This window comes from Penicillium canescens (assembly GCF_028828765.1).
Source record: "Penicillium canescens strain IBT 15451 chromosome Unknown utg000002l_segment0_segment0, whole genome shotgun sequence".
Classification (NCBI taxonomy): Eukaryota; Fungi; Ascomycota; class Eurotiomycetes; order Eurotiales; family Aspergillaceae; genus Penicillium; species Penicillium canescens.
The window spans coordinates 4,515,757-4,536,198 of NW_026703964.1; the positions used below are offsets into that span (position 1 = coordinate 4,515,757).

The 20,442-nt window shown below is 48.1% G+C and overlaps 7 protein-coding genes across 7 annotated transcripts; 3 read left to right on the top strand and 4 right to left on the bottom strand.

The window, feature by feature from the left end:
* Positions 1 to 179: 179 nt before the first annotated feature.
* N7446_002931 (uncharacterized protein) lies at positions 180 to 4,256 on the top strand (the record flags this gene model as incomplete). Its single annotated transcript, XM_058511680.1, has 1 exon — positions 180 to 4,256. One exon carries the CDS (start codon positions 180 to 182, stop codon positions 4,254 to 4,256), a length of 4,077 nt encoding a protein of 1,358 aa, XP_058377216.1.
* Positions 4,257 to 4,269: 13 nt separating this feature from the next.
* Positions 4,270 to 5,199, bottom strand: N7446_002932 (uncharacterized protein; the record flags this gene model as incomplete). Its single annotated transcript, XM_058511681.1, has 1 exon — positions 4,270 to 5,199. The coding sequence occupies one exon, from the start codon at positions 5,197 to 5,199 to the stop codon at positions 4,270 to 4,272; it is 930 nt and encodes a 309-aa protein (XP_058377217.1).
* Positions 5,200 to 8,452: 3,253 nt separating this feature from the next.
* Positions 8,453 to 10,149, bottom strand: N7446_002933 (uncharacterized protein; the record flags this gene model as incomplete). Its single annotated transcript, XM_058511682.1, has 4 exons — positions 8,453 to 9,111; positions 9,166 to 9,633; positions 9,702 to 9,884; positions 9,939 to 10,149. The coding sequence occupies 4 exons, from the start codon at positions 10,147 to 10,149 to the stop codon at positions 8,453 to 8,455; spliced, it is 1,521 nt and encodes a 506-aa protein (XP_058377218.1).
* A 1,831-nt stretch (positions 10,150 to 11,980) lies between these two features.
* On the top strand, positions 11,981 to 13,392 carry N7446_002934 (RNA polymerase II mediator complex subunit MED27 domain-containing protein). The gene is made up of 3 exons (XM_058511683.1): positions 11,981 to 12,412; positions 12,470 to 13,117; positions 13,175 to 13,392. Exons 1-3 carry the CDS (start codon positions 12,284 to 12,286, stop codon positions 13,346 to 13,348), a joined length of 951 nt encoding a protein of 316 aa, XP_058377219.1. The 5' UTR covers positions 11,981 to 12,283; the 3' UTR covers positions 13,349 to 13,392.
* Positions 13,393 to 13,490: 98 nt separating this feature from the next.
* Positions 13,491 to 14,069, bottom strand: N7446_002935 (uncharacterized protein; the record flags this gene model as incomplete). The annotated part of the gene is made up of 1 exon (XM_058511684.1): positions 13,491 to 14,069. The coding sequence occupies one exon, from the start codon at positions 14,067 to 14,069 to the stop codon at positions 13,491 to 13,493; it is 579 nt and encodes a 192-aa protein (XP_058377220.1).
* A 398-nt stretch (positions 14,070 to 14,467) lies between these two features.
* Positions 14,468 to 16,144, bottom strand: N7446_002936 (uncharacterized protein). Its single transcript, XM_058511685.1, has 3 exons — positions 15,665 to 16,144; positions 15,021 to 15,611; positions 14,468 to 14,969 (listed from the first exon to the last, which is right to left on the bottom strand). The coding sequence occupies exons 1-3, from the start codon at positions 15,780 to 15,782 to the stop codon at positions 14,839 to 14,841; spliced, it is 840 nt and encodes a 279-aa protein (XP_058377221.1). The 5' UTR covers positions 15,783 to 16,144; the 3' UTR covers positions 14,468 to 14,838.
* A 2,341-nt stretch (positions 16,145 to 18,485) lies between these two features.
* Positions 18,486 to 19,691, top strand: N7446_002937 (uncharacterized protein; the record flags this gene model as incomplete). Its single annotated transcript, XM_058511686.1, has 4 exons — positions 18,486 to 18,932; positions 19,003 to 19,198; positions 19,250 to 19,387; positions 19,450 to 19,691. The coding sequence occupies 4 exons, from the start codon at positions 18,486 to 18,488 to the stop codon at positions 19,689 to 19,691; spliced, it is 1,023 nt and encodes a 340-aa protein (XP_058377222.1).
* Positions 19,692 to 20,442: the final 751 nt, after the last annotated feature.

The window sequence follows — 20,442 nt, forward strand, 5'->3', positions numbered from 1 at the left end:
TTACCCCATTTGTGACAGCTGGCATTCTATTATCTCCTGCAAACTACAGCCTTGTGTGGATACAGAGGGAATTTCAACAAGCTCGTATTTATTCAGGGGTGACCTATCTCTTCCCCAAGGCTAGCAATCCTTGCATCTTGACGCCACTTCCCCCGGTTGAAACAAACAACCCTGGCAGAATGCCTGAACTCACCACAGACCAGGGCTATCAACTCGGCGTAGACGTCGGAGGCACATTCACAGACGTCTACGTATTCACCCCGCACGGCGAAACAGTACGAGCAAAAGTCCCAACAACAACCCCAGACCAAAGCATAGGAATCCAGAACGGAATTTCCAAAGCCCGCGAGATATTGAAGAACACATTCGACTGGTCGGGTACATTCCAATTCATCCACCATGGTACAACAACAGCTACAAATGCCGTTCTTGAAGGAAAGGGCGCCCGCACGGCTCTCGTCGTCACAGCCGGACATAAGGATATCCTCGCTCTGCGCCGGTCTCAGATTCCTGGTGGACTAGGTGCCTGGTTGCATTGGACACCCCCTGAGCCAATTGTTCCGCTTGAGCGGGTCGTGCAGTGTAAAGAGCGGATGTCTGTACAGGGTGAGACGGTTTTGGCTGTCGATATTGAGGATTTGCGGATGAGTTTGAGAGAATTGGCTCTGCAGAAGCCCGAGGCGGTGGCCGTTTCGTTGCTTAACTCACATAGCAATGATGCACACGAGCGGGCCGTTAAAGAAATTGTCCGTGAAGAGCTCGGGTGTGATGTTGCTGTTATTTGTTCGGCGGACGTTTTGCGCGAAGTTGGCGAGTATGAGCGTACAGTAACGACTTGCACGAATACGCTTGTAAAGCCGGTTGTGCAGACTTATCTGCACAATTTGTCTGAGGTGCTTGCTGCGGAAAGTGAGACGATTCGGGTCCTTAAGAGTGATGGTGGCTTGACCAGTTTGACTCTTGCCTCAGAGCTGCCAGTTAATATTCTGATGTCTGGGCCTGCTGGGGGTGTTAGGGGAGTCGCGGATGTTGTGGCTCGGAGTACACCATACAAGAATCTGATCACGCTGGATATGGGAGGGACTTCAACTGACTGTGCGCTGATCTATAATGGTCAACCTCAGCTCCGACGTGAGACCGTTGTCGGGAGTCTTTCTGTACGTGCCCCGGCGGTTGATATCAAAACTGTCGGAGCAGGAGGTGGCTCAATAACCACCTATATGGAGCTCACGGAGACACTGCGAGTTGGGCCGGAAAGTGCTGGTGCGGTGCCTGGTCCTGCATGTTATGGGAAAGGTGGAAAGCAAGCCACAGTCACAGACGCAAACCTTGTCTTGGGATATCTTCCAAAGACATTATTGGGAGGTGATTTTGCGCTTGATGTGAAAGCAGCCACGGCAGCTGTTGAAGAGATCGCGACACAAATGAAGCTGCCCGTTACCCAGACAGCCGAGGATATTATCACGATCATCAATGAGACAATGTACGGAGCTCTGCGTCTCGTTTCTGTCGAACAGGGCTATGACCCCCGTGAATTTGCGCTCGTTGCTTTTGGCGGTGCTGGTCCTTTGCATGCCAATGCCGTTGGACAGCTTCTCGGAGCTTGGCCTGTTATTATTCCGCCGTCGCCTGGTATCTTGTGTGCGCAGGGTGATGTGACAACCAAGCTTAGACATGAGCAGTCGGCTACATTCATCCGCCTGGTCTCGGGAACAGATGTCGCCGAGGCTCGGGAGCAGTATGACACCCTGGAGCAAATGTGTCATAAGACTCTGCAAAGATCGTCTGGAGAAAAGTGGCCTGTTACTTGGAAGGCTGAATACCAGGCAGACCTTCGATATAAAGGACAGGCTTTGACCATCACGATTGATCTCACGGCCGAGGATTTGGCTGTTGATACGAAGGGGTGGCATAGTTTGTTACGACGGAAGTTTGATCAGCAGCATCAGCAGATGTTCACTTACTGCTTGCCGGACTTTGAGCTGGAGTTAATGCGACTTGGGGTTGTGTTGGAAGATGCTTCTCCAAGCATTGATATTCCTCAAGTTGAAAAGGCTTCAACCATAAGTCCTCCCCCTGATGCAAAAATTGGAGAGCAGACAATTGTTGTGCAAGGCAAAGAGCAATTGGCAACCTTGTGGGACCGTCAGAAAGTCACTAATGAGGGCATCCAACTGACCGGGCCATGTATCATTTCCGAGATGGACAGCAACACACTTATCTTGCCAGGATATTACGGTGAAATCGACAGCATCGGAAACATTTTGATCAATCCACTGGACAGAAAACCTGCAGTCCCAACAAATCACACAGCGGAATCAGCCAAGGAGCTTGTTGAAAGCACTCCACTGGTTCCAACATTGATTTCCTCGACTCTGGCATCCATCCGCAGTGAAATGGACCAGATGATGCTACGGTGCAGCATGTCACCTGCCATCCGAGAACAGCAAGATGAATTTAACGTCATCACTGACCGCGAGGGCAAGATGTTGGTAGGCCAATTTGGAAGTTTCATCACCCAGTTCTTGGAAGTATGGAATGGCACCATCGAAGAGGGAGACGTATTCATCACCAACGACACCTATCAGGTACAGGGTGCCATCAGCCACCTAAACGATGTGATTGCATTCCTTCCTATATTCCACGAGCATCGCCTCATTGGTTGGGCATCTCAATTCGGACATTTGACAGATGTCGGAGGCGTCGTACCTGGAAGCATGTCGATCAATGCAACCTCTGTGTTCGATGACGGCGTCCAGATCCCCTGCATCAAGCTCTACACCCGTGGTGTCATAAATGCAGATCTGGTAGATCTCCTATGCCGGAACTCCCGCCAGCCGGCATGGTACCGCTCCGATCTGACGGCTATTGTAGCATCATGCTCTATGGCAGCCACACGAACGCGTGAGTTAGCAACTCGGTTCGGAAGCGAGGTGTACCTGGCAGCATGTGCAGAGCTGCTATCTCGCAATCGCAATGGCTTTGCAAAGATTATCGAGCGTCAATTTGACGATCTGGAAAGCAAATTCACCGATTTCGTCGACGATGACGGGCACGGCGTCGGGCCATGGGCTCTTACCTGTTCTATGAAGAAGATAGAGGGGAATCGGCTGAGTTTCGACTGGAGCGGTACTTCACCCCAGAGTCAGCATAGTATCAACTTCTACCTCTCGGAAACAATGTTCAAGATGTTCATCGGATACTACCTCATTGCAGCAGCGGCCCCAGGCACAGTCATCAACGACGGCTTCCACGATCTGATCGACGTGCATATCCCCCAAGGAAGTGTCCTGCGACCTGTGCGCCCTGCGCCAATTTCTTGCCGCACTCACTTCCTAGGCCGTACTTTGGATATCGTGCAGGCATTGATCGGTCAAAAACAGGACTCCTACCAGGCTGCAGCTGGCTTCAGTGATTCGCCGCACTTCTTCTATTCCGGATTCAAGCCTGATGGAGAATGGTACCAGCTATATCAAATCGGGTTTGGAGGTGTTCCCGCTCGCCAGGCTGGCGATGGACCCGATTGTCATTGTCTTTTCCCTGCTATCAAGTCCATACCCACCGAGAGCATCGAGTTGAATTACCCTTTGCGCATCGAGGTAAATGAGAGTGTCGCTGATAGCGGTGGGCCTGGATTTTATCGCGGTGGAAATGCACAGCGTACCTTGTACCGGTTCCTTGCTCGTGGGGAGTTTAGTCTGCATGATGATCGGTGGTTCACGAAGCCGTGGGGGTTGAAGGGTGGGAAACCTGGACAGAGATCGCGCAAGATATTGTACCGCCATTCTCAATCTGCTGAGGCCACTCCGGAGATCTTGCCTTCGAAATGTGATCATGTTCGTGTTGATCCAGGTGATTTGCTCGAGTGGATCACTTGGGGTGGAGGTGGTCTTGGGGATCCGTTGACTCGCCCAGCCGAGAAGGTTGCTCTTGAAGTTCGTCGGAAGCTTGTGACGGTTGATGGAGCTCGTCATGGATACGGAGTTGCTGTGAATGGCGATTTCACTGTTAATAAAGCTGAGACTGCGGCTCTTCGGAACCAGATGAGGATAGAGCGTGCTCAGCTGGAAGAAATCCCCATCTACGACCGCGGTGGCAGTCTCGAAGAGCTCTCGGGGACATGTCTGCAGGAGACTGGATTGGAGGCTCCCATTCCACAGTGGGAGACAGATATCTATGGTCCCCATGCCGGATTGGCATACGTAAAGGACTGGTATACCGGAATGAGGACCCAGAAGGGTTGGAAACTGGACTGAAAGGTGTATATATTTATGAAGAGTACATAACCTCCGACCTCATAGTATACTTCACCCCCCTAAACACATCATCCCCACTATGCATAAGGTTTCTCTGCTGAAAAATCAACACAGAGCCCGTCTTAGGAAAAACCCGCACAGAATTCTTAGGTCTGAAGCCATCCGTAAACGAAGTCGCACCCCCAAGAAGTGTCTCACTCTTCTCAAGAGACTGCCCAGCAGGAAGAAAGCCCCCATCTCTATCTCCAACTTCAACCTGTTCAACCCCAACCTCTTTAAGATCAATCTCCCCATCTTCCTCAAACAAATAATACTTCTTCACCGCCTCATCAATATACGGCTGTAACTCCTCCATATCCTGCTCCCCATCTCCATTCAAATACAAATGAATCGTATAAAGAGATTTTTCCTTCCCATCAGGCGTAACGTAACACCCATCCACATGAGGCCGGAAATAATCACCACCCTCATAGCGCAGGAATCTCAATCGCTCATTGAGTCGACTGATATTGCATACCTCCCCACGTTTCGCAGGCCCGAGACCTGTAACAGATGGTTTATCTTTGATCTGATCAATTTCGCATTCGCGCACGAATGGCATGAGTCGGTCGAGCAGTCTCTGTGCGATCTCCGGGGAGTCGAATATAATGCGACCGCTTTTGCGAGAGTCCACCGACATGACTTGTTTCCCGTTGCCGGCGTTAACCATGGCTCGTTCCCATTTTGGGGGTGAGAGGGTTGAGTCTGGGAGGTTGGTTCTTGTTGATTGTTCTGCTAGGTGGAGGAGGTCTTTGCATTCGGACTCTGTCATGAAGTCGTCGATGATTGCTGCGAAGTTGTTTTTGTATGCGAGGATGGCTGGCTTTGTGTGTTCGAAGTTGATTTTGTGGATGGTTGCGTTTGGGGATGGGCCCCTGAGGAAGTCTTCTGGGATTGAGGCCATGATTCTTGCAAGGTCTGAAGAAGTCGGATGTTGACAGGGGAGGCTTTCTATCCATCCCGCCCCCACATTGAGGCTCTGAAGTGGGGCCTGAATTTTACTGAGTCATGTCTGACGTGAGATGCTAAGTCTGAAATGTAGAACATTCATTCAACTAACTAAGAGGGGGCATCAAAACACAAAATACTGACAAACAAAAACCCTCAAGACCTGGATCTCTGGAAGAATCATGTCCTTTGATGGTAACGTTGGGGTGCCATCTTGTTCTCTCAAGTTGGAGTAGATCGCCGAGCACTCAAGACCCCGAGGCAAGCAATCCCTTCGTGAACAGCGTCTTCTCCCCTGCCCACGGTTGACTTGTGCTTTTGGGAAGCTTGGAAGCTGATGATATGATGGATGATGGACGGTTGTTGGCGGTTCATGGTATGCGCATGTTGGGTACTTGCTGGCAGCTTTAAGTCGCGGTAGATCACCGAATAATCAAAGCCTCAAGACAAGGGGAGCTCCTGGGAACGAAACAAAACTCATAAGGTTCTTGCACTGTCAGCTTTAAGTCAGGGTAGTTCACCAAGTACTCAAAGCTTCCAGGCAAGAGGAGGTCTGCCTCTGCAGGGGACAGTGTTGTCCAGAAGGGCCTTGCTGACGGCTTTAAGTCGCGGTAGATCACCGAATAATCAAAGTGTCAAGACAAACAGGATCCGTTCCTGGAGAATGTTGCAGTAGAAGTAGAGTGCATGCCTTCCGCCTTAAATCACGGTAGATCACCGCATAGTCAAGACCTCCGAACAAACAAGATCTTCTCCTCCTTCCATTCAAGAGTGTCGGTGCCAAAGTCAAGCAATTTGCTTGCAACTTTAAATCGTGGTAGTTCACCAAGTATTCAAAGCCACAAGACAAGCTCCAAGAAGAAAGCAGAGCCGCCAAACCCCTCCATCCCAGCTGAACAGCCCGTTGTTGCTTTTTGCATGTCGGGCAGCTGCTGTTTGTGTTCTGTACTTTCGTTTTGTGTGCGTTGGGGCCTGGACTGTCCAGCGTATCAAGCTGATCGTTGCAGCATGCGGCATCCATAGGTTGACCGGAACCGTCGTCGTTGTAACCGGACTGTGCTTCCTAGTTAGCATCTTCAGCAGTTTCGTCATCACGATCGAGAACTCACGGTCCATGAAATCCAAAGTCCCAGAGATTCTGGAAGGTGGGGTTGGCAGGCAGGTTGGAAAACGAAGAGTAACGACAACCTCGTGGTCATGGGTGGAAACTGGTATAAATCGAAATAATTTGAGGACGTATTCGATCCAATGCGACCCCTAGAACCTTGAAAACGATCGTCTTCCTCAGCTTGATGCCCAGAAGCTGGTGAGGCAGACCTCATTGTGACGACAGAGAAAAAACGGACACCTTAATCACAGGAGAGGCACTCACCATGCAATTCTCCAAAGCAGCAATTTTCGGTGTGGTGTGGCGGTGAGGTGTGAAGCGGATGCAGTCGAGCAATGAGAATTCCTAGAACCTGGAAAACAATGGTCTTCCTCAGCTTGATGCCCAGAAGCTGGTGAGGCAGACCTCATTGTGACGGCAGAGAAAGAACGGGCACCTTAATCACAGGAGAGGTACTCACCATGTGGTCCTCCAAGTGACAAGATGTGGTGTGGCAGTCGACAGTGAGGTGTGAGCCGTGGTGATGAGGCAGCGAGGTGAGGCAAGCAGCAAGAAGACTGACAGATGACAGCGTGAACAGAGATGAAAGACTTGATAGAGGTCAGCATTGGACTGTTAGTGTGGGTGGGGGAGTGAGGTGTACCGACAGTGAAGTCTAGTGTCGAGATGTTCAAGTTTGGTGTGTTTGTCTTGGTGGTGCGGTGACCTGGTGATGGAGCAAAGTGCAAGGTGTCAAGCTCGAAGGTCATGCATGCATGATGGACATGGACACAAACAGGTACATCAAACAAAGATGAATGAAAGGGCGAAGTAAAGAGAGAGACGAAGAAGGAAGAGAGAGATGGAGAAGAAAGAAGAGGGGAGAGAAGGAAGGTAAGTTGGTCTGGGGGGAGGACTGGCTATTTATACCCATAGGGTAAAAAGCCATCTGATCTTGCGTGGGAAAGTGTTTTTTTTCAGGGCTATTGGTCTATTTGAGCCCTACCAGCACCTGGTTTGATAGCTTTGTACTTGTGAGAACAGTGAAGACACGCCCAGCGTCAATATTGAGCCCACAGTGCCCTCATACTTGACGAGAGCACTGGGTACTTCACGACCTCACTCGACGTGAAGCCTTGTTTATGACTTGACATTGAAGCTCCAATATGTACTATCCATGACGACCATTATGCTTACTTCAGAGCTTCGTAGTCCCAAACAGGCACCCGGGAGGACACCCTGATCATGAGGCAAGATTTAGAGAAAGGGACGCGAATGTTCGTTCTTCAGCGTCCGCAAGACACTCTTGTTCAACGGCTAGTTTTTGAGAATTAATTGCAGTGCAGGCTTGGTTAGGTCCTAGCAGCCAGCCTCCTGCTTCCAGGTCCATGCTACCACAACTAAGCCTAGCTCACCGTCACTGGAACTGTGTAGGATCTAGGAACTCGCCCTCCGCCGAGATACACAGCATATCCGAGTAATATCCGCCGACCAACCCCCGAGACCTCGAGAGGCCTGATACAGGGCCTGAGAAGAAGACTACAATAAACAATGAAGTCTCGGAGCATGACTAGCGGCGGATGATATGGATGATACTAGGAACACTAGTACTAATGCGTGCGAGCCTCATGCTTGCTATGCACCGAAGCTATCAGTCTCTCGAGAGCTCTCGCTCCATATTGCCTTCTACGGAATGCAAGATAGATATGGTGTACGGCAATATCTACAGTCTGCTCTGTTCCCGAGCTGCGAGCAGTCTTGACTCATGTTTTTCGACCATTTTGCAGTTCGCGGGAGGCTCCGTTATACAGATCTCTTGTGGTACTGGCTTCCGGCTATCACACTACTCAAAAGGTCATTGAAACTGCTCTAGGTGATACCGATAAAACGGGATTTATTGCGGTGCAGCTCCTCAGTAGTAGTCGGCAGAGCACCCAAGGGATATAGCATATCCGTGCTAGGAGGCACTGTCTAATTGAAGAGAGATGGGAATAGTGTTGGGCTTTACAGAATCATATGTCTAGGCAAAGCTTTATTCAAGTGAAGATACAAGCGCATTCATGGTCTATATTCTATATACAAGCAGAAAGGCAGCGAGATGTACCGCCCTCTATGCAAATAATCAAACATGCTCCACACCAAGACTACTGGCAGCCTTCTCATCGCCAACCTGGTCAGCCCGAATATCCCCGTAAAGCTTAATCTCATGAGCCATCTTCCTCGCCTGCGCAACCGGGTTCCCACCCCGAGAGAAGATCAAGTCAATATCCTCAAGACGCAGATTGCTAGTCTCAGGATAGAAGAAGTAGATAATGGGAATGAAGAGGAAGTTTGTGACCATGAAGATCAGGTATGCCTTCCACTGAATCCGGTTAATGATCACAGGCGTGATCATAACAACCGTGAAGTTCCATAGCCAGTTGGAACTGACACCAATAGCCGTACCCTTTGTTCGAGCTTCCAGGGGTAGAATTTCGGGTACGTATACCCACGGCACGGAGTTGATGGACATGCCGTGGATTAGCATGTAGAGGAAGAAGAAAGCAACTGAGGCGGACGCGTAGTTTGTTCCGTTTGGTTGGTGAACTTGGGATAGTAGGGCTGCTACCATCATCATGCAGACTCCTAATCCGAAAGAGCCGATCATCATTGTTTTGCGGCGGCCCATCCTGTCGAGCTTGAAAGCTGGGAGTAGGGAGCCAAGCATGAACATGATTTGAATGCACCCGCCGAGGATCTGTGACAGTTGACTAGATAAACCGACGTTCTTTTTGAGAACGGCTTGAAAGAGGTTAGTATTGGGGGTCTAACGATGAGTGGAAGAGTGGGACTTACTAGGCACGAAATATACGACAAGGTTGATTCCTCCAACTTGGTTCATCAGTTGGATACCCCACGCGAGAAGCACACGCTGGCCAGTCTTGACTTCATCATTATGGAAGATCTTCCAGATCGACTGCTTGTTGACTGCATCCTCCAGTTCGATGGCGGATAGGATTCCCCTGCGCTCGTTGACGATGAACTCATCGTCTGGCTCTCGGTTATAGATAGCACAGAGAACATCGATTGCTTCTTGCTCTTGGCCATGGTTCATGAGCCAGCGAGGGGATTCGGGCAGACCAAATACCAGAACAATGACAAAGATCGCGAAGACGATCTGCATCGCAATCGGGAGACGCCAGGCGATGGGACCGCCAACGAACGACATGCCAAAGTCAAACCAGTATGCAACAACGATTCCTACGGCTGTAAAAAGAACCTCGGAGGAAATGAGGCGTCCTCGAGTCTTGCCCTCGCACATCTCTATAACGCATTCAGCATGGTCAGTGCAATTCTTGGAGTATGAGTGCAGGGTGCTCGGTTTTACTTGCCAGCCTGGTACATAGGGACAGTACTCGTCTTCAAACCGGTGCCCGCACCAGTCACAAGTCGTCCAATGATCAAATGCGGCACCGTGAAAGCCGTGGTCTGCAGGACTGCGCCGACAATGACCACACCCATGGCAAACCAGATCGTCCTGCGGCGGCCGAGCGTCTCACCGATGAAGAAATTGACTGCTCAAGTCAGTCACAATGCTTCAAGAGGGAACATTTGGTTGGTCCACTTACCCAAACATCCAAGAAGACAGCCCAAGTTGTAGCAACTAACAATGATACCCTCTTCTGTGTCATCGGGGTAGTTGAACTGTTTCCTCCAGTCGACATTCCCAACAATACCGCTGAGCACACCCTGGTCATAACCGAACAAGATGAAAGCCACCAGACAACAAGACGTGACAGCAACCTGCAGGGACCGGCCCCTTCCATACCAAGATCGCATGATGGCAGAGGTTGTGGTTATTATAATCCGGCGAAAGGTCTGCAATGGTTCATAAACCACAGAAGAACAACCCGGGGTCTACAAGTCGTGTTTATATGTCTAGCGGCCTGGCAGCACTACGTATGAGGCCTGCAACCCGACGATCCAATCCGCATAATGAGGGGAGAGCTATATCCTGGCCGTCCAATGGAGTGCGGTGGTGGGTTCTGCAGCGGATCCTGGATGGGATCTGGGGAATCTGGAGTCGAGCCATTTAAGCGGAGTATGGAGCGCCTTTGGCTGGACTGTGACAATTATTTCCACAGCGACTGAATGAGGAAAGCCACCCGCGCATCTCCAACTGCCGAGTGACGGCGCTCGGCAAGAGCCGACAGCCTGGCGGTCCCGATTGCCTGTTAGGGCGAGGGGTGGAACAATGCTATTCCGGCTGATTATTTAGGAAATGTGGTTGATTTGGGAAGTTGTAACCACTACTTTATACCCTTATAGTAATGGCTGATATGTTGATGTTTACACTTGTCTCTCTGATATTACAGTGCTCCGGAGCATGTTGGCTAATCTTAATGTTAATATCCCGTCTAGCATGAAATCAAAGCAAACGACGCTCAACATCTCGCTCTGCAATCTTCTATTCCTAAAATCAAAATATCTAAAATCTATGTATGGCCCCCAGGTCTGTAACAGTAACTCCAACTTATCTGTTCTCTATAGATGGCTGGAGACTTTCGCTTCGACACAGCAAAGACTTCCTCAACGACTGTTGCAACTGTTCAACAGCTGCACAGTCACCCTTCGCTCTCTCCGCTACCTGTCTCTTCGCAATGTTAATGTTCTTGGTTTGAACCTTGATTTCTTGGCGAATGAATCGGATTTGGTCAGTCAGTGCCCGTCCTTCCCATTTGATCGCAGAATCAACCGCGGGCTTGGTCTCGTCTGGGATCTAGGTCATGATGTGTTAGAATCGAAATTATGTTCACAAAATTTTCCCACTATTACCTCGATACATCGGTTGTGCATAATGCGACAGTATAGACAAGCTCTACGGTTTGGCTGCCGGCGACAGATGTGGCTTGGGATTTTCTCACTGCGGAGGAAGCAGCGTTGGCAAGGTCGTTCGACGATGTTCACGACCAGAGCGGCTTTGGCTCTGGCCCTGATACGATGTCGAGATATGGCACAGGCGTGAGAGGTCTGGTCATATTGAATTCAAGGTAGAGAATAATGGGTGTGTTGTTAGGATTCTGATCGATGGCAACTAAAACTCTGCTTTCTGTGAATTTCCTTGACGAAGTATAGGCTTCAGCTATGTTTTTTGACACCCATTTATATTGAAAAGGGGATTGAGTACTTCTACTTTATAGTACCCTGTACAAAGGGAGGGACAGCTTGAAAAGATACAACAATGGATCAATTTTGTTACATCCAACGGCAGCAATTCATTGTTCCACAAAGACATATAAGACATATCAATTATTCCGAAGGAAATATTTCAGGATGAAACTTTGGTAGCATTAATATAATTGACCTTCAAAACGGCGTAGTCATGGATAAAGGTGCTTTCAAGATTGACTCACTCAGAGACCTGAATACCAAGGGCCAAAGAAGAGTATTTGAGCTCAAGTAGCTTTTAGCTTCCGAATAATATCGTTCAGTTGTGTACCTAAAACACATTAAAGAGAGCAAAGAATGAAAATAACAAGCGCACCTGGCCATCTATAAATTGGATTATGTAATGCATCAAGCCCCCGTGGCGCACTGTGGCTGAAGACGCATTGATTGGTTCGCGGATCCCGCCTTGACTCTGGCATCCTCTTTTCTCTGAACTTGGAGCATCAAATATCCTTAGATCGAACCAAAGCATACCTCACAAGACCCTTTTGATTAACTCTTGACGACACGACTTGGATAAGAATATTCCCCTCTAATACAGCTTCTGTGATCTCATCATTCGCCAAAGAATCGCCAATCACTTCATTGTTCTTCGTCCTACCCCGTCCTAATCCAATAGGACAAGAGCTCTATTCATATATAATATACGAATCTTGGACTTTATCTTGGAATTTACCCTTGCTAGGGGTGCCCCAGACCCATCTATTGGCTCTGTCGCCAAAGCGCGACATCGACAACACCAGCAATGAATACTACAGACCAAAATTCCACCAAAGGGACAGTGGTCAGCAATGAAAATGGCGAATCCTTACGCCTGGATTCAGAGCTCCAACTTGTGTCCTCACTAGCGAAGCTGCAAGAGCTAGAACGCAAGGTAAGCCCGTGATCAGCATTTCCTCCAAAGCCACAATCCCCAGTCTAACAAGAATAGATCCATGAACTGCGGGAATTCGTGCCACAGGGCCTCTTGGAACCCCTGGTCCCAATCTCAAACCCAGAGAAAGTCACAGCCGACAACCCAGTCGCTGAGACACCACAGATGTTCCGTGAGAATTTAACCGAGGCTGCGCGTGCGCGCGTTGCTGATGTTCAGAACTTTCAGTCGCTTTGGCGGGATCCAACACTGAAGCCTGTGTGGGCACATGTCGAGTCGCGCATCAGTGAGTCAAATGGTCAACTTCTGCAGCCGTCAGGGAAGTGGGAGAAGGACTATGATGTGCTTCTGGAGGAGTTATCAAAGAAGGAGAAGAAGAAAGAGGATGATCAGCAGCGGGAGGAGGAGGATGCTGAGCGTGCTAAGGCTTTCTCTACCGAGGGAGAATGGAAGGCTGTTTTGGAGCGGTTCGTTCAGAGGAATGTGCCCGGTGTGCGGGTTATCAAGGGCCAGGATGAGACTTCTCTGGCTGTGGCACTCGTCCGGGCAGGTATTGTCTTCCAGGTTCGGGGTGAGGCTAGGGCTGATACCCCCTTTTCTGAGTGGGAGGTCTCGAGCAAGAGTCGGACGCCGACGAAATTGGAGGTCGCCATGTTGGACTGCTTGGGTTCGCGTCCACGCAAATGGGACCTTGCATTCTTGCTAGTATGTTTGATGTCGCACATGGCAAAGTAAAAAAAAAGGCGCTAACATCATTTCCAGGATATGATCTCTTCTTATGCGGATATCAAGCAGACACCGTGTGTCAAGTGCAACCGCCTGACCAACAATGGCGCTCAACTTCCAACTCTCCGCCGACCTCAGCCATATCAACAATCATCTACTGAAGGACCACGCATATATACATTCGACACATTGCATGCAGGTTGCATTTAGACTATGATTTATTCCCATGTTGGCCCAAACAAGATCTCAATCCCAATATACCAAAATTTACTATAACTCAGACTCCACAAAACTACAATCTAACAACCACAAGGCTATAAAACCGAACCAAAACATCAATTAACCCCAAAATCTAATCCCGATGTGACCCGTAAATATCATCATGCCAATTCTCAGCCGGATACAGCTCCCCATTAGGATCCCAATACCGCCTCGGAACCCGATGAACCTCACACCGTTCATACCATCTCCCCTTCTCGCTCGGCCCATTACAAAACTCAACCCGACTCCATGTCGCCCGGTTCGGAATGGTATACTTCCTCGTGCGGAAATCGTATCGTTCGCCAGGTTTGCGCTTTACCCAGGGTAAGGGGCTGTAGTTTGCTGCCTCTGCTTCTTCGTTCTTCGGGTCGATACCCCAGCGAGTCCATTGGTTTCTGCTGGGGGCTGTCTTTGATTTTGATTCTGAATGGGATCGAGAATATGGGTGGGTGTGGTTGTAGGGGTCGTTGTCGTCGTTCTCCTTTTTGGGATTGGCTCTGGATTTGGATTTGGAGTCCTTGATTACGCCCACATATATGTCCGGTCCTTTGTTCTGTAGGACGTCTAGAAGGCGCCAGTGTCGGGGCCATTTCTTGGGGTTTCCGGGGCGAGGATCTTTGGGCCAGATCCAGCCTAGTTGAGGGGAGGCTATTTTGTCTTTTTGGGTCATTGGATTGGAGGTGGTATAGTGGCTAGACAAATGGATGGATGGGTTGGGAGGCTTGAGAGAGTTTACTAGAGTGGCATCAACCGCTTCTTATACTTCGCTATACATTGTCAGGCGGGATGTTCTTTTCTTTCTTATGATCGCCTTCCTTTCTGGAACTGAGTCGGATTCCGAGTAGTAATGATAGAGAGCAAACTGCCGGGTGTGTTTTCCTTTGTTGCAATAATTACATCAGATGTAAGACAGTGCAGCTAAATTTTGTTTGGAGTTTAAGGCTTTGTCCCATTGTGTGCATGATCTTGTTATCTATGAGTCGTGAAATGTCTGAAATTTGACAATGGCATGGGAGATATTGGGTTTCTTTGTTTGCAAAAGTATCACAATGATTATCAGACAAGATTCTTTGATATAAATGTCTTAGCTTTGTTCAATCTATGTGAAGAACAATTTGTTGATCTTCTAGACAGTTGACGCAGCAAACCATCTCCTGCATAAAAGAGAAGCATCTAAACAGCGTTCATATGCACTATCAGAGGTGGTAGGAAGTATATTGATGTGCCAATCCGAGAGTACAAAGAAATAAAGAAACCAATTGCTCAGAGCCGCTTATTAGAAAGAAATAGATGCAAAAAAATCAAAACATGTCCCATCGAATGTCAGCTTTGCGGAACGCCATTTTCTTGCTATTAGTACCCAGATCGCTTCGAGAATGCAACGCCCATTATCGAAAATATGTTCATAAGAAATTCAGTGTGATGCAGCTCAGTTCTTCTCAGAATATGCCAGCAGTCCCAGTAAACCAGGTGAAGGAGGCAAACGTGATAATAGCCATGCCGAAAGTGAATTTGAGGGCCTGGCGACTGGTTTCAGACATAGCACCGCTGCAGGTGGCACATTCGAATTCTATGAAAGTCAGCGTTTGCTTGCGGTTTAAATGTTGCGAAAGAAACTCACCATTGAGCGGGGTGTAAGGCTGCGGGGTATACATTCCGAAGGAATACCCGTTCTGTGAGCCCAGATATCCGGCAGAAGCAGTGTCATCAATTTCCTTGCTGGCATCATAGACGAAGAGAGTATAAGTCGCCGTAAGCAACGGAATGGTGGCAGAACTCTGATATTTTCCCGTATCCCAGACTACACTTCCAGTGGCCTTCACACTCATGTTGGAGGTCAACGTATATTCCTGCTTGTTCATGCTGCACGAAGCCACGACATTGACTGCAGATGGTGTGACCGAGAGCGACGTGTAGTTCCATACAAAGGTCACATCCTCGCCGATCTTGTAGTAGCTTGTGGAAAGGGAACCCGGGGTGATCATGGACACGCCTCCAGCACCGGCAGCTGGATCAATGGAGATCGAGGAGGTGGCGGTGGTCTTGGTCTTGGTGCTGTCAGTCTTTGTGCCAGATGTTGTCTCTGAGTCGGTCGCAGTCTTTGTGTTGGAGTTTGTGCCGGTGGTGGTATCGGAGGAAGTCTTGGACGCGGTGTTGGTAGTCGCCGTAGTTTCAGAGGTCGCTGCATCGGAAGTCGCCGTATCAGTAGTATCTGCGAAGGAGGTTAGTGTTGGCCACGACAGGATCAGATGGATTCTGCTGTACCTGCTCGCTTATCTAGGGAGTCGCCTAAAAACAACCCATTTGGCCTCCATGGCCAAGCCGAGGAGAGTGTACCCAGCAAGAGAACAGTGCAGAGCACGGTCAAAAAGAACGACCGCATGTTGAAGATGGAATGTGAAATGTGAGGTGATTGGGAGTTTGAAAATCAAGCGATCGGGGTTATTGTCCCCTTGGCCGGAAGTGAGCTGGACTGATCACGCCCCTTGCACAACCTAGTGTGACTCGTCGGAAAGCCCCGTATATGTGGAAAACAGCGAAATCGTTGATTTCTCGACTGCCCAGAAATTCTGTTACAGAAGGTCGATCAAAACAACGTGGAGTGCAGAAAAAGACCCTAATCCCTTGGCCAGCAGTCTGGACCCTGAAACATGCAGATCACCGTAATATGTGGATTCGTGTGGAAAGAAGGCTTCGATTCGGGCAACGACCGTGACTGTATCAATATCGACAATAAAACGAGTGTCTGTAGAGAAGCATAGAGAATCAAAAACTAAAGAAGAGAAGAGAAAGCGAGTGACTGCTGCGGGGCTAAGCCCAAAGAGGTGAGACATCGGCTATTTTTAGTCGCCAAACTGTTGATGTTTTACATCTGACATTCTTTACATTCTGAGTTGATCAATTCACATGTTCAACGCTTTATTGGGTTCTAGGTGAAAGTGAACAGTGCTTAATGCTGCTAAGTTGGTAGTTGCACGCCTAACCATCTCACTTTTGCTCCTTATCTATGTCAACATTAACGAAGACCATTCTTCGGAAATTGTTTCTAGGTTTCAAATTTACAAGCAGCCCATATGATCTTCGCTAAATACTTGTTCCTTAATCATCGAGGTTTTTATACTCCTTGTTATAGTAGTTACTTCTATAGCATCCTCTACGCAAATAACACAACTGATATCGGAAGTACCGGTTTAGATGGTCAGTTACAGTAGATCATACCAACTATCCCTTGTTGTCAGACGTACAGTAGAGCATCTGAAAATACACTTAGGGGAATAGTTCCCGGCAGAGTTAATTTGTTGTTTATCTCCTATGTCTAGAAATCAACAACATAGAAGACCGGTCTAGTCATTCACCGTCGGACTCAATATACACCAAAGCGTACGCCAAAATGATTTTGAAATTCTCAATTTTCCCGCTTAGCAAAGTATTTTGAATTTTACCAGCGAGAGAATAATTTGAGCTTTGGGGTAGATATGTACTCGAGATGCCTAGTCGCCAAAATAGTACCTCACACCTGAGTATGTCTAATCGACAGATGCCTGACGCAAGTAGATGGAACTAATTTGGTTTGACTCAAGCCGCCGGCCAGATGGAACCTTCAGAGTTAGATCATATATATCACAGGTCTGATATAAATGGTATATTAAGCAAGTTGACAAGCATCCAGCAGTGGAGAGCATGATCAGAGGGATAGCTCTTCTGCTATGATCTGACCTTATTAGGCCAAAATGCATTGAATTTTTGGCAGCGCCTATGCTCCGAGGTCCTGAGGTCTGAGGTCACTAGCCTCGAGAAATGCAACGTAAAGGTCGATCACGAAGAATTCAGCACAATATTACCTTTTCATGGGACTCTAAACTGGACGTAAATGCCTAGGAGAGGAGTATAATCGGCGACGTTGCGACACTGGCACTTGCCATTTCCGCATGTCTCTTGAAACATTTTGGCATGCTCGAAGGGCTTTAAACTATGCGCAACAAGAATTTGAGGGAAACTACAATACTCGGTTGTTAATTCTTCATGTTTCAGAGCGCCCAACACGGAGAGGATAGATATACTTGTCCCCACGCCACCGGAAAGGAGCACATGGCTTCATTATAGTTAAATCGCCAGAGAGTTGAGCCTCTTTACCGAGTCAGATACAACCTTTGCTGTTAGGCACGGATTAGTCTTTACATTGAATATTTTGTTTGACTGGTCATGCCCGAATATACTGTTCTATCCGAGGGATATTGAGAGATTTTCGTTGTGACATACCATGGGCATCATGGGCAAAAGCCCAGGCCTCTAGTTAACTATTAGCCTTCATTATCTTCGTACTGAATGTATATTTCTTCTTTATTCCTCCCGACTTCGTCTATCAATCTTCGCCTTCATGGTCTGATCGTCATCTCTCCCCCCTAATACCTCACAATCAAACAACTTAAAGGCAATCAAATTAATAATTAAGTCCTTAGCGCTCGCTTTTGATGGTGAAAACGACAACAGCTATCTGCCACACGATTTGGGCCCTATTTGACACGCCTGAAAATAGTTCCGACATTACCGTGGTAAATACCTCCTCTAAGCGTATTTCTATATTAGAACAAAAGACTTGAAGCGCCGATTACTTGCAATGCATTGGAAATGGAAACTGAAACGGCGAGATGGCTCTTGTTGACTCTAGCCGCGACCATGTCAGTTCTAGGTCTTAAAGACCAACCCGTCATATTTCTATTTAAAGTGAAGATACTAAAAGCGATTAAAGTGTGATCGGACACAGTAATATGCATATACAGTTCCAGGAGGGGTGGATTGTAAGCGCCAGGGTCCCGCCGATCAAGAAGAGAAACTCCGTGATTGGTCGCCACAAGTATACCTTAGGCAATAAGTCTGGCGGTTATTGCAAACGACACTACTGCAGTATATAACAACTTTGACGAAACTGCGGCTGAGAAGCGCTAATGGGAGGGGTATTGAAATTCCTATGGCAATCGCTTCCAATGTCGTCGCGTGCGGTAACTGATGCCCATCATAAATAGTTGGAATCCCACCACCATTTGAATATCATTTGGCCATACATTACCGACTGAAATATCCAAACATGTTTGAAAAGTTCATCTCTCATCGCACCCCTGAAAAGGACCGTCGGAATACAAATGATCGGGTTGTGGTAGCTTCTTCATTGCCTAATGTGCATCTGCGAGATCCACGTCCGAAGTTTGCGGACATTGAAGCAATGGAGTTCTGGAAACGCATATTCCCCGGCGCCATGGACCAATTCAAATCGAGCCCACCGCAATCCAAACCACAATCCCCGGAATACAATATTCGAGACAAGCGGGACTGGCAGGGTATCTATCAGGCATTAGAGAATGCAAGAGCTCACTACCAGAACCGGGGAGGTGCCGTTGGAAATCTGCGTTTTCATCTCCGAAAGGGGGCCGATGGTATCGCTCCTGCTGTTTCTGTTACGAGGGCCGTCTCTGAAATTGCCCCCGGCGATCCTGTTTTGACGCCTATTCTCGGTGCTCTTGTCATACTCATGGATGTAAGCATATTCACCCATAGGGGTTGGATCAGATGAAATGACTTGCTAATCAGTCTGCTACTTCCACAAGGCCGTGAAGACGTCTTCTGTGGTCCGCCAACAGGCTTTGCAGGGCTTAGGTAACCTCACGACCATTTTTGCAGACGTTGAACTCTTTCTGCGAACATTTCCAAAAGATTCCCATATCTTGAATGCATCACTTTGCCTGATTATCACCACCCTTGATACAATTGAGCGAGGAATTGCTTTCTTTATGAGTGCCCAGGGTAGGTATCCATCTATCTCCCCAAAGAAAAACACTGACATTTTTGCTTTAGTAGCGCGGATGGTAAAGGCAGTGGCATTGGGTGATAGATACGGTGAAAGCCTTGTGAATGGCCTAGACCTGATCAATCAGAAATGCCAAGCTCTCATGCGAGAAGCGAATAAATCGACTCTATATCAAGTTCATTTGGGTATGTCATTTCCAGCTTCTCTTAATTTGGCAGCAGCTTCTGACTATCGATGGCTGAACCAGCTTCTCAGGAGGCGTCTAAGGTGCTTTCCCAATTGTGGGTCGAGACAAAGCAAAGCGTACACCCGGCACTGGAAAGAATACAAAACATGATAGAAAACTTGACTGGGAAGGACCTACCAATCGAGAAAGGCAGACGTGAGTACTTCACTTCTAACAAAAGGAAAGTCTACATGGCTCTAACCTATCTGTATGATACAAAGAAAATTCTCGAGCCGCAGAGGAAGATCTACTTCGTGCAATAGAAACATGTCTGACTACCTTTGTGAATGAAAAAGCCCGGGAGCTCAAACAGAAGGATGGTAAGTGGCATCCTGGTTTATGACAAAAAGCCAAAACATACTGACACTAGTCCTCGTGATATGTAGACGAGCTCCTAGCTGCGAAGCAACAGATCTTTCTGCTTCAATCATCAATGAACCCCAAGCAGCATGACTCCATGGGCAGGTCTCAACTTGGGTATCCGAGCAATAAGCCCCTTAGGGTGGAGATCAAGTCCCAATCGCTGGCTCCACGACTTGGCAGAAGGTACTGAGTTTTATTTTTGGTTATCCGCCCTGAACTATTGCCACATTGCTGCATGGACCTTCAGGCATAGCTATGAAGAGTTGTGTACGAGGACTATGATACGTTACCAGGATTTTCTCATGTTTTGGAAGCCTCAACATCGAAAGGAAACGCCTGATTTCTTCCTTTTGTTTGTTTTCGCGCATACTGGTCGATTCGCCTAGGTGTACAAAGCTTCACCTTGATTTGGAGTGAAGGCACTAGGGAAGCAGTTTTCCTTTTTAGGTCAACGATCAATTTTCATCTTTGAAGTCTGAAGTGGAACAAGTCTTAGGATGATTTGATAGTCATATACAACCCTGCTCATGTATACGTAAAGAGGCACTTAGCGTAAGAGGAACTGTAGCCTCGATCTAGAGTTTTATGGCAGCTGGGTAATTAAGAAAAAGAAAAAGAAAAAGAAAAAGACGTACCAGACTAAGGCACTAT

Bases quoted from the DNA above. Each gene is read 5' to 3' on its own strand.
- N7446_002934 (XM_058511683.1), top strand. From the start codon at position 12,284: ATGAATACTACAGACCAAAATTCCACCAAAGGGACAGTGGTCAGCAAT. The intron at 12,413-12,469 runs GTAAGCCCGTGA...TAACAAGAATAG, and splicing joins TGCAAGAGCTAGAACGCAAG to ATCCATGAACTGCGGGAATT. The intron at 13,118-13,174 runs GTATGTTTGATG...CATCATTTCCAG, and splicing joins GGGACCTTGCATTCTTGCTA to GATATGATCTCTTCTTATGC.
- N7446_002936 (XM_058511685.1), bottom strand. From the start codon at position 15,782: ATGCGGTCGTTCTTTTTGACCGTGCTCTGCACTGTTCTCTTGCTGGGT. The intron at 15,612-15,664 runs GTACAGCAGAAT...CCTCCTTCGCAG, and splicing joins CTCCCTAGATAAGCGAGCAG to ATACTACTGATACGGCGACT. The intron at 14,970-15,020 runs GTGAGTTTCTTT...TGACTTTCATAG, and splicing joins GCCTTACACCCCGCTCAATG to AATTCGAATGTGCCACCTGC.